At 48.5% G+C, this 12649-nt stretch overlaps 1 protein-coding gene and 1 long non-coding RNA gene across 3 annotated transcripts in view; one reads left to right on the top strand and one right to left on the bottom strand.

The window, feature by feature from the left end:
- The window catches only part of ATP9B (ATPase phospholipid transporting 9B (putative)), a 295408-nt gene that overhangs the window by 265282 nt on the left and 17477 nt on the right, over positions 1–12649 (top strand). For both annotated transcript variants that reach the window (XM_050768237.1, XM_050768236.1), the window contains exons 25-26: positions 39–103; positions 9971–10079. In XM_050768237.1, the coding sequence (XP_050624194.1) occupies positions 39–103; positions 9971–10079 (174 nt within the window). The remainder of the gene's footprint in view (positions 1–38; positions 104–9970; positions 10080–12649) is intronic.
- On the bottom strand, positions 8547–8959 carry LOC126941530 (uncharacterized). The gene is made up of 3 exons (XR_007721345.1): positions 8862–8959; positions 8695–8806; positions 8547–8639 (listed from the first exon to the last, which is right to left on the bottom strand). It is a non-coding gene; the product is annotated as an uncharacterized LOC126941530 (long non-coding RNA).

Below are 12649 nucleotides of genomic sequence, written 5' to 3'. Positions count from 1 at the left end.
GAACTGACGGTTGTCTTCGTCTGTGGCTCTCTCTCCAGGCTGTGTTTTCCTCAGTCTTCTACTTCGCATCCGTCCCTTTGTATCAGGGCTTCCTCATGGTGGGGTAAGTTACACTCAGCACCTGCCAGCTCATCCAGGGGAGGACATCTATTTTGGAAAAAAACAAAACAAAACATATATAGAAGATTCTTGATACAGTCATCATTTAGAATGAATAATACTGATGTAAAAACAACATTTTACTTGGGTGAACTTCAAGACAACACCTGCACACTTGTTCCTCCTGGGATTTTCTTACTAGATTTTGTTTTCAAGTGGAAGCCATAGTTTGTGTCAGGAACTGTGTTGGATCTGAGATTTTTAAAGGGTCCCGTGGCAGAAGGCGGAGGGACAGAGTGGCCACTGACAAGCCCTCCCGGCTCTCTGCAGCTGCCCTCCCCTGGCTGGGGCTTTGTCCTGCTGTGGGGCGTGGCCAGCAGCGGAGAACAGTGCGCGCGGGGATATAGCGTGGTGTGCGTCGAAGCAAACACCGTCAGTCTCTCCCGGGCAGGAATGGAATCTCATTTTCAAAGATAACAGCACCAGGGCTGTGCGTGGTGGCTCACGCCTGTAATCCCAGTGCTTTGGGAGGTTGAGGTGGGCGTGGGTGGATCACCTGAGGTCAGGAGTTCGAGACCAGCCTAACATGGCGAAACCCTGTGTCTACTAAAAATACAAAAAAATTAGCCAGGCGTGGTGGTGTGTGCCTGTAATCCCCGTTACTCGGGAGGCTGAGGCACAAGAATCACTTGAGCCTGTGAGGTGGAGGTTGCAGTGAGCTGAGATCATGCCATTGCACTCCAGCTTGGGCAACAAAGCCAGACTCCATCTCACAAAAAAAAAAAGTAAAGATAACAGCACCAGTGTCTTAGAAAAGGACACCAAAAGTGCAGCAGGCATGCGACGTGCATTGAAAGCTGAGCTGATTTTGCCGACCACGCCTACCTTATCTGCAAAACAGGAACTTCCTGTGAAGGGTGAATAGGTGGGAATTTCTCTTTTCCTCCTCCTTTGTGGTTATGCCTAGAAATGAAATCAGTGTGACTGTTCATGTTGGCAGCAAACTAAAAGCGGCCTCTCCTCTGCCGCTGACCTCCCTGACCCCTGCAAAGCTTATTCCCACCTTAACCAGGTTCTACCCCACAAGGAGTCTCAGAAAATACTTTAATAGTAACAGCTGCTGGCCTCAGTGCTGTCGGCATTGAACATGCTTTCATCCCCACCTTGTCCCCACTTCATGTGTGAGAAAAGTGAGAGACCCAGAGAGCTCAGGAACTTGCCCGTGGGAGGCCCAGCTCAGACCTGAGTCGTCAGGGGCTGCCGCCGGGTGCTCCTCCCCGTCACGCAGCCACCGAGCTTACCCCAGGTCCACAGAGAAAACAGAGTCCTTTCTCCCTGCAGAGCTGTTTCTAATCCGCAGTCTAAACACCGTTTCACTCGACAGCTCCCTGAATCCCAGGAATTCCTCACAATTTTAGCAAAATACAGGGAAATATCAGTCTGTGCGTGTATTCAGTTTTTGATAAACATGTGAGGTTCTCTTAAGTCACCTTCTTCCCAAGTCACAATCCCTGAGAGGCGCCCGCATCATCCTGAGCTGTCCAAGGAGCATTGCCACGCACAGAGACGCACTTGGGTCTCCGCCTTCCTTCCGTCTCCAGTCTTCAGGTCCTCTCTGTCCTCTGGCCTCCACACATGATGTCCCCTTGGCCTAGACCACTGCCAGATGTCCCCATTGTCCTTGCTTCCCCGGGAGGCCCCGGCCCCCCCCCATGCTGCACCTTCACACCCCCATTGTCCTTGCTTCCCCGGGAGGCCCTGGCCCCCCATGCTGCACCTTCACACCCCCATTGTCCTTGCTTCCCCTGGAGGCCCGGCCCCCCCACGCTGCACCTTCACACCCCCGGCCACACAGTTGTATTTCCAGTTAGCGTCCTATTCTGCATGCTCTGCAAAGACAAATCACAACGTATATCAGGTTCTCATACCTGCTGTGGGTTTGTCAGTGTGAACTTCAGTGTGTGTGAATTTCAGAGGAGGGCCAGACTCTGGCGGATTCTAGGCCCCACACCCCAAGCCTCAGGACAGCTGAGTTGTGGGACTCACAGCTACCAAGACTCCTGGGGCACCTGCCTCGGACTCCACGTCCTTCGCCTGCACGTGTTAGCACCGTTCCTCCCAGGGTATCAGGAGCCTGTCCTGTGGTCTTAAAAATCACTTTGAATAAAGTAGGTAAGAGCCTGGGGAAACCTTCACATGTGTCTTCAGGCTTCTCTCACCCCTAGCCCTTCATCTTGGCACAAGTGCCTAGGTTTTAGACCCCTGCCTGCTATAATCACACAGGGAGTAACCCCGTTGATCATGATCGTAAGCATTGCAGACTCCCGTTTTGTGGCCCACAAGGAAAGTGCCATCATCGGCCCTGGGCTATCCTGTCCACTGAGGCTCCCTCAGCCCCAGTATGAGGTAGCACAGGATGACACTGTGCATCCATGGTGTCACTTGAGCCTTATTTCATGTCTCTCTGTGACCAAAGAATGTCCCAGCAACCTACCAACTCATAGCCCATACAGTTGATGGAAATCGTGGTAGGATTTGTGCTAATATTCTCAGCTTCCCATGAATTTCAATAATGTTTTCTGTAGTACTTCAAACAAAGGGGAAAAATCCTAAAGGTGCAGTAAGTGCTAACTCTTTTTAAATAGGTTTTCCCATCGCCTACATCTTTACAGTGATTATTACGTTCATGACTTTTTTTTTTTTTTTTTTTTGAGACAGAGTCTTGCTCTGTCGCCCAGGCTGGAGTGCAGTGGCGTGATCTCAGCTCGCTGCAACCTCTGCCTCCTGGGTTCAAGTGATTCTCCTGCCTCAGCCTCCCTAGTAGCTGGGATTACAGGTATGTGCTACCACGCCCGGCTAATTTTTGTATATTTTTAGTAGAGACGGGGTTTCACCATGTTGGCCAGGGTAGTCTCGAACTCCTGACCTCAAATGATCCACCTGCCTCAGCCTCCCAAGGTGTTGGGATTACAGGCATGAGCCCTTTCACCCAGCCTAGTTGCTTTTAAATAGTATCGAATTTGCACAGTAATGCTGATTGCATCTTGAGTTTGAATAGTGCGCTTCTTCCTTGGAAGTCATAGAAAAGCATAGCCATTCTCACCTTCTTTCGTATTTTAAAAATCATGGATTTGAAACATTGAAAGGAAAATGTAGGGGACCATGGAGATTATTCTTTAAAGAACTACTGCTTGGGTTAGTGAGGCCTGGATGCCTGCCTCACAGCCCGAGTGCTCCACGGTGTCCCCAGCTCCTGTTCCTACAGCTCTTCTTTATAGTGGGCTTTATGTAAAGTCACTCTGAGTGTCCGTCACGCAAGAAATGTCTGTGACTCTCTTAAGCACTCATACTCTGCATTTGGTTAGGTGGGAGCTTTGGAGGGGCAATGCTTTTAGTTAATCTTTGAAAATAAATAATGAGTTTGCCTTCACCTAAGAAATAAATACCAAGAAGTGAGCAAAAAGCAACATGGTGTTTTTACAAAATAACATCTAACTAGTCCAAAATCACGGCTATGATAGAGAAACTGGCTCTAGAAGCTAGAGGACAGTTGACAGAATTTAATTCCACAAATATGGTTTTCATCTACGCTCATTTCATCAGCTCTGGAGGGAACTGGTGGCCGAGGTGACTTTCCTGAAGCAAGAGGCCCCAGGAGCAGGAAGGACTAGGCATACTCAGTGCACAGCAGGGAAACCAGGGAGGGACCAGGGACCCTGGGGGCCATGAAGGTGGTGATGGGGAACCCTAGGGGCATGGGGAATGGGGCAGCAGGAGGGGCTGGGAGAGACAGGACAGCCTGGGGAGGCTCCTGTGATCCCCAAGCCCACCCTGCCCTTGCTCCCCAAGCAGGCCTAGGGAATGCCATGCCCTCCGCCAGGAAGAGAGCTCCTAGGCCAAGTCCTCATGGGGAACCTCTGTGGGGTGCAGCATTGTGCGCTTTGGCAAGCTGGAGGCTCTGAGAGAGACTCCTGATCTCATGAGCCCACAACTCATGTTCCACGGAAATGCTTTGGGAAACGCTAGTCTGAACTGGCCGGAGGTGTCTCCCCAGTGACTCTGGCAGCTGCCCGCAAGGATCTCACACACAGTGCCACGGCATAGCAGCCATTCCTGGGTGTGGGTCTCCTTTATGCCCTTGCTAGTGACTCAGATGGAGAGCCTGTGAGCGCTCCTGTTAAAGTTAGATTGAACCTTAATTGAGCACCAAGAAGGTGTGTGACGTCCCGAGAGAGGGCTCTGGGCAGGAGGAGCACAGGCGGGTCCCTCGGAGCCGTGTCCAGACTTGCAGGAGTGGGAGGCTCTGTGGGTTTGTCAGAGAGGGTCTTCAGAGCTTCCGCTTCCAGCCATGATTGGAGTAACAGGAAACAGATTTCTCTTCCAAGCCTAATCAAGTGGAAAACATGAGAAAACACATGAAACAAATGCTTTCAGACATTGGATAGGAAGCAGTGGGGACGGTGGTGCCTCTGAGAAGAGAAACAACTCTCCCACATCTAGAACCAACAGCCAGACAGCCTCGAAACCTCTGTGTTTCAACAGCCAGACGGCCTCGAAACCTCTGTGTTTCAACAGCCAGACGGCCTCGAAACCTCTGTGTTTCAATAGTCCTTGTACCTGAGATGAAGTTTCTCAGCGTAAACTTCAGTGTGTGCACATCTCCGAGGAGGGCCAGGCTCTGGTGGGTTCTAGGGCCCCTCAACCTGTGCCCAGGTTGGCACAGACTTCCAAAGCACAAACATCATGACGCACTGAGAATAAACTGAGATGATGGACTTCATAAAAATTAAGTTTTTGCTCTTCTAAAGACAGTGCTAATCAAGTAAAAGGCAGACAAGAAGGAAATACTTTCAATACATATCTTCAACTCGATGAAACAACTCAGTTTTTTTTTAAGATGAAATATTTGAACATCCATCACAAAAGAAGACATAAGAATGGCAGTAAGCACAAGAAAATGTATTTAACATCATTAGTTACCAGGAAAGATAAATTTAAGCCACAGAGAGAGTTAAGGCTCTGCCACCGCGGAGGCAAAGCCGAAAGGCCGAGCGGCGTGTTGGCAGGCGGGCAGCAGGGCGGCACTGCTGGCGAGAGTGCAGATGGTCCAGCCACTCCAGAAAGCAGACTGGCAGTTTTTATGAAATTAAACATTCACTGTCCATGCCCCAGCAACCTCCCTCCTCAGTGTTCACCCAGGAAAAAGGAAAACACTCATTCTTCCACTCAGACTGGCACCAGGACTCTCACCACTTCAGCTGTGATCTCCACAGACTGGGAAAACTCCAACGGCCATCCGCCGGGGGGTGGAAGAGCTGCGCTGTGTCCGTCGCCCTGCAGCACAGAGAAAGCAGAGGACACACTCGGCAAGGTGGGCGAGCCCCAACACCACTGGCCTGGAGAGACCCACCCGCAGAGAGCAGAGACCACCCGGAGAGAATAGCCAGGTGTTAGAGAGCTTGCGGGAAACAGCCATTTTTGTGGGACTCGCGGCAGCAAGGGAAGCAGAGGTCTCCCACCTGGCGCATCACAGGCCTCCTCCTGGCGGGTGACGGAGATGCTCTGTGTCATGATCACACTGTGGTTCCATGACGCTTGTCAAAACTCATCGCTCACATGCTGAAAGTTACACCTCCAGAGAGTAGGCGAAAAGGAGGCAGCAGTGGGGTTTTTGTTGTTAAGGGCTGAAGAGATAGGGAGATTTCTGGCATAAGTAAAGCAAGAGTTCTCATAAATGCACATACAGAAATCGTGACTGCACGTGGTCCTTCCTGCTGGTGTGAGCGAGTCACAAGCCGCACGGCTGAGTGTCCACATGCCTGTGTGCATGCAGAACAGGACGCCCGCCCTCGCCAGGCATCGCCAGGGGATGACTTGCCATCGTAACTCCTGGTTGGGCTCTCCTTGAATTATTTGTCCCTGTTCCTAAATCCTAAGCAGAGTGGGAGTTGTTCAAAGAAAGTTAACAAAAGTGATTAAAGATTTCGAGGGAAGTACAGCAGTGTTGTACAAGTTCAACCCAATAAATTAAAGTTGAATTTCTGGATAAAGTTCTCTGAGCATGTAGATGTTTAGTGCCCAGCAGTGACCCGTCAAGAAAACAATGTGAGCTAGACTAAAAGTACCTTAGAAGAAAACGTTTCTTATAGAACCCACAACAGTTTTAAAAATAGAACAGTCTGTGACCATGGGATCTCAGTCATATTAAAACAGAATATAGCCTTTAGGTATCCGCATGTTTCCAGGCTACAAGATAACGTGGTGTCATGGGTGTTTCTGGTTCTCTGCCACTGGGTCACTTTCCCAACCTGAGATAACTATGAGAATGCTTTCTCATAGGTGACAATGTCATTTAACAACAACGACAAAAAAAAACCCAGCCAAGTGCAGTGGCTCATGCCTGTAATCCCAGCACTTTGGGAGGCCAAGTTGGGAAGATTTCTTGAGGCTAGGAGTGTGAGACCAGCCTGGGAAACATGGTGACACTCCATCTCTACAAAAGAACATTAGCTGGGCATGGTGGTGCATACCTGCAGTCCAGCTACTCAGGAGGCTGAGGTGAGAGGATCAGCTGAGCCTAGGAGGTCAAGGCTGCAGTGAGTCATGATTGTACCGTTGTACTCCAGCCTGGGCCACGGAGTGAGACCCTGTCTCAAAAAAAAAAATCCCAGCTCCACTTCCGGCCCAGCTCCACTTCCGGCCCAATTCCACTTCCAGAACGGTGGGAGGTGGAGTAGATGGGTTCCTCCCTGCTCCTTGTGCTAAGTTGAGCTTGAAACTATGGGCATCACACACAGAAGGCTCTGAGTGGGGAGCGAGGTGAACAGAGGGGCAAGGGGCGAGGCGGCAGGAGCTCCCCACATTTTCCAACAGCTGGAGCTGAGGGAGCCGGCAGCCTGGAAACGCCTATGGGTGCAGAAATTTAAAATTTGAAAGTCCCAGCGAGGGCCCAGCCTCTCCAACCGCAGGTCCACAAAAGGGGCGCCAGGACAACAGATGACTTTCAGATGATCGTCACTCTACTCCACCCAGACGCCAGGGAAGGGCTGTGCCCGCCTCCCCCTCCCCAAAAAGGCAAGTGGAGAGCTGAAAGTGCCACTTCACGAGATGTAGCGAGGCACCCAGCATCTCCAGGGTGATGGAATGGGAGGCAGGACTCCATCCCCAGTGTCGAGGATAATGAGCCCCTCAGTGTCAGTGGAGGCCGCACAGGGAGCCTGAACCCCTGCCCCTGCACAGCAACAAGAACAGTGCCCTCTTCTCCCCACCGCAGCAGGGTCAGCACCCTTCAGAAAATTCAGAGTCTCATACGCAGTACCCGGAATGTCAAGGCTTCCGTCAGTCCTTTGCCATACCGAGAACCAGGAAGATTTCAAGGTGAATGGAAGACAGGCAACAGAAGCCAGCCCTGAGATGGCAGAGATGCTAGAATTCTCTGACAAAGACTGGGAAACAGGCATTACCAACATACTTGGAGCAAATGGCAAAATAGAACAGCCCAGCAGACAAGATACAGAGCAGAACCAAATGGAAATCTTAGAGATGAGAAATAACCCAGACAAAAAATGCCACGACTGGGCTTAGCAGCAAAATAGAAGGAACAGAGGAAGGACACAGTGAACTGGAAGATAGAAAAACAGAAAGTCCTCAATATGAACAACAGAGAGAAAATTGACTGAAAAAAAAAATGGATCAGAGCCTCAGGGACAGCAAAATGGTAACTGTACCGTTTGTGCCGTGGGAGCCCTGGCCTCTGACCGTTGGTGCCATGGGAGTTCCAGGGAAGAAGGGACAGGGCAGGGCTAGGAAAGTACTTGAAGGAATAAAGACTGAAAACCTCCCAGATTTGGCAAAATACATAAATGCACAGATTCAAGAAAGTAAGCAAACCCTGAACAGGATAAAGTCAAAGATAATCGTAATCAAACTGATGAAAACTAAAGACAAAGAAACACATTGAAAGCAGCCAGTGGGGTGACAGGGCATGTTGGGGATAATTGGAAACCGTGCAGGCAGAGGGATTCAGGTGCTGGAGAAAGGCCTCATGGGCACGGGATGCTGCAGCCAGTGAGGGCCACTTCCAGAAGGGAAAGCAGGTGTTGGCAAGACTTGTGTCCAGCAGTCCCTAAAGAATCTCCAAGCTCAGCCATGAAGGAGCAGTCCCATTAAGAAAAGGACAGAAGGCGCAGAGGCAGCCACCCTGTGTGTGAGGGGATGCACAGACCGCAAGCAAGCCCGTGAAACAATGCCCGCATCGTCAGCCACAGAGAGCAGGTTAGACCACAGGGCGCTCCGCCTCACACCTGCCAGAATTGTGGGGAAGAGTCATGGAAACTGGGTAGCTCTTATATTGCTGTGGGAGCATAAATCCTACTATCTGGAAGATGTTTTAACAATTTCTTTGAAAAACTATACCGCCACCATGTGACCTAGCACCCACACTCCCGGGCGTTTATACCATCTCACTCGGCACTCCTGTCTAGACCTAGCACCCACGCTCCCGGGGTTTATACCATCTCACTCGGCACTCCTGTCTAGACCTAGCACCCACGCTCCCGGGGTTTATACCATCTCACTCGGTACTCCTGTCTAGACCTAGCACCCATGCTCCCGGAAGTTTATACCATCTCACTCGGCACTCCTTTCTAAACCTAGCACTCATACTCCCGGGCGTTTATACCATCTCACTCGGCACACCTGTCCAGACCTAGCACTCACGCTCCTGAGGTTTATACTGTCTCACTCGGCATTCCTGTCTAGACCTAGCACCCACGCTCCCGGGATTTATACCATCTCACTCGGCACTCCTGTCCAGACCTAGCACTCACGCTCCTGAGGTTTATACCATCTCACTCAGCACTCCTGTCCAAAATAAATGGAAACTTCGCCAAAAAATCTGTGCAGTGAATATTTACAGCAGTTTTATTTGTGATAATCAAAAACTAGGGCTAACCCAGATGTACTTCAGTGGTTAAGCAAACTGTAGTTCATTTGCCTGCCACTAAATAGTAGTCAGCAATAGAAAGAAATTACCTACTGATACAGCAGCAACCTAGATGAATCTCCAGAGAATTGCGCTGTGTAAAAGACACCAATCCCCAAAGTTAGCCTGCTGGACATTCTTGAAATGACCAGATTAGAGATGGGGAACAGATTCTTGGTGACCAGGGAATAGGGAGGAGGCAGCAGAGGGAAGTGGTTGCAACTACATAGCAGCCTCAGGAGGGACCCTGTGCAAGGGGTGCCCTGGGTCTGGAGGTGTCCGCGTGAGGGACCCTGTGCGAGGGGCCCTGGGTCTGGAGGTGTCCGCGTGAGGGACCCTGTGCGAGGGGTGCCCTGGGTCTGGAGGTGTCCGTGTGAGGGACCCTGTACGAGGGGTGCCCTGGGTCTGGAGGTGTCCGTGTGAGGGACCCTGTGCGAGGGGTGCCCTGGGTCTGGAGGTGTCCGCGTGAGGGACCCTGTGCGAGGGGCCCTGGGTCTGGAGGTGTCCTTATGGATCCTGGTGGTGAGGTTCACACTACACTTATCTAAGATGTTACCAATGGGAGAACTGGGTAAAGATCACAGAAAATCTCTGTGCTATTCCTGACAACTGCATATGAGTCTACAATGATCTCAACATAGAAAGGTAAACATTTTTAAAAATCATTCTTCTCCCTGTAAGCATTTGTGACTTATAAAACATGCTACTGTGCTCTGAGATAAATATTCAGTCTCCGCAATCATCTTACTTGGTTGCCAAATTACTTTGTTGGTTTTTGTGGAGTACGTTTTGGTGTTTTTGAAACTGTGACCTCTAATCCAGAGGTCTCTTTATAGCCGTGTGGTAGAAGTTTCTCAGGCCCGTTGCACTCTGCTTTTGGTCTTGCAGGTATGCCACCATATACACCATGTTCCCAGTGTTCTCCTTAGTGCTGGACCAGGACGTGAAGCCAGAGATGGCGATGCTCTACCCGGAGCTGTACAAGGACCTCACCAAGGTATGGGCCTCAGGCAGGCTGTCTGCCTCAAGACTGGCACTCACGCCTGGCATTTTACACGAGTGAGAAACAGGCCAGTCAGGAGGCATTTCCAAGCATTTTGTGAAAAACGATTCTCTGTCCTTCAAGACGTTTTTTATGTCTCCTAATTATTTTTGGCATTTTCTCTTTGAGTTAAACTTCAAAAGGGGAAAAACATCTCAGGGAAAAAAATTTCTCAAATGTTTGCAACAAAGCTCTAATATCGTACGTAAAATTAGAATTGTAAAAGATGCTCTCACCATTTGTGGAACTTTCATGAAGTGAGCTCACCAAATGTCAGAGAAGAGCTCGCTTCGTAATTTCTGTAGAAAGGCTCCCGGACAGTGTCGCTGCACCTGCTGCAGAAGTAGCATTCCAAAGCTGGGGAACCCATGGGCTTCACGTTTCCTGTGTATTTCTAAGTCTGTCGATAGTTGTGGATTTCACAATTATATCTGAAAAGTGACTGACAGCATGCGTCTGTCCCTGGGGTCCATAGACTATTTTTGCAGTGATGCCACCAAGAAAAAAATCCACCCCAGGAAACTTCAGTTACCTGAAACTCTGCAAAAGATGCATTTATTTGGCTTAAAACTGCTCTGTTAGGATTAAAGGAGGCTTTGAATTTATCATATTCTTACAACAGCATATTTTATAGCATAGAACGTGTAAGGATGCAGGGTAGAAGAGAGGCTTAGCTCTGCAGACACAAATCATGGTAACTCTGGTATTTTCCACAAAGCTAGCTTTTTTGAGCCAACATTGAGAACAAAATCCACTAACCTGCAATTAAATTTAGATTTACAATTGATAAATGACAGGTGTCTGAAATTATCAACTCAGATTTTTAAAGCAGTAGCTGTATGGTAAAGAAAGAATTAGATTAGGCATTAAAGAAAGTTAATGACTACCTAACAAACAGATTCTAGTCCAACTAACCACTAATTAACCAACTACCTTCTTACCTAGCTAACCACAAACTGAGAAACTAGACTCCCGTCTGTCTAACTAGTAACTAACAAATGATACTCTATCTAATAACAACTAACCACTAACAAACTAGACTCTTACCCAGCTAACCACTGACTGACGAACTAGACTCTAGTCCAGCTATAACCACTCATTAGCCAGAGAGGTGCTGGGGAAGCCATGTTAACTTTTTGATTTCTTGATGTTATTGTAAGGGTCTAATGAAATAAAGACTTTAAAGTTTCTTGAAAAAAAATAAAGAATTCTCATTGCTGTTTTAATCAAGACAAATAAAGCTAGCTCACCAGTATCACATGAAATATAAATATCAAGCATTATTATCATGATGGTGATATCATCATGGCGACTGGGAAACCTCATACCAGGTCACATCTACAACTCGAAGGAAGACTGGTTAAGTGTCTTAAACTGATGAGACCATTGTGATGAAGTCCAGCAGAGTAGGGAGCAAAGATCCAAAAACTTCGGGAAGCCAGTATGAATAATGATCATTTTAGTAGCATACGCATTTCCTCATTCCCAGAGACTCCAAAAATGTTTACCTAAATGCTGCCTTACAAACGTATGGAAACAAGCCTTTCATGTAAGAACGTTAAACCTTGATGCTCTACCCTCAAACCTAGGAAACCAGCACCCAAGCAGGGCAAAGGTCACTAGGGGTCTCGTAGCCCCAGCCGGTGCTCCTAGATCACTGTGCTGGGAGAAGCTTGTCATAGGACCATCATGCCACAGCCATCTTGACCGGCTGCTGGAGTGAGGCACTAACACGTTTTTACTGTTTTCAAGGATTGAGATTGTACCCACCGGTCTCTTTCTTTGTGGATATCTAAATCACTCTAGAAACAAGATGCTCATAAGGCCACAGGTGTCTGACGGAGCAGCTAATTATCCCTAACTGTGGCCATGGAATCAGTACGTTTTGTGTTACTCACTGGTGCCATTGAACCCTGTTCACTTCTGATTGAGTTGGATCTCATTAAGGGCATTAAATTTCCATTTTTGTTAAGGTGATCAACAATTTAGACTGTTTTAGTATCCTAAAGTCAGATCACCATCCCTACATTTTTTTTTTTTTGGTCAAGAATTCAGTCACTCATTTTCTCTAGGCTTCTTTTCTTCAACATCTTATCTGCATTGTAACTTTTTTTTTTTTTTTTTTGGAGACGGAGTCTCGCTCTGTTGCCCAGTAACTTTCTTTTTAATCGACTACACTTCAAATCCTTTGAAAAGAAAATAGCACTAAAGTACTGAGCCACTAAAGTTAATTTAGTTGTTTTTTCTTATTGAAGCTAAAGAATTATTTTGAAGCTTTCTGTTACTTCTGAACAGTTCACCAAGGTGGCGCAGACTGCAGCACTCTGCATTGTTGTCTGATGCAGCTGGAGACTGGATGTGCCGACGTAGTCTATCCAAGCTGGTCAGTGTCAGTGGACACCGAGTCCCCAGTCCGTCGGCTCAAGCTCCTGTGATGTAAGACAACATAGCCCTGCTCTCAGCAAGCCTGTGTTCTAGTCAGGCTAAGAAAGCAGTTAATCCGTGGCATAGAGCAACAGTGTAAA

This window comes from Macaca thibetana, chromosome 18 (assembly GCF_024542745.1).
Source record: "Macaca thibetana thibetana isolate TM-01 chromosome 18, ASM2454274v1, whole genome shotgun sequence".
Taxonomy (NCBI): domain Eukaryota; kingdom Metazoa; phylum Chordata; class Mammalia; order Primates; family Cercopithecidae; genus Macaca; species Macaca thibetana.
The sequence above is the reverse complement of the archived record's forward strand: the minus strand, read 5'-3'. Positions and strand labels throughout refer to the sequence as shown.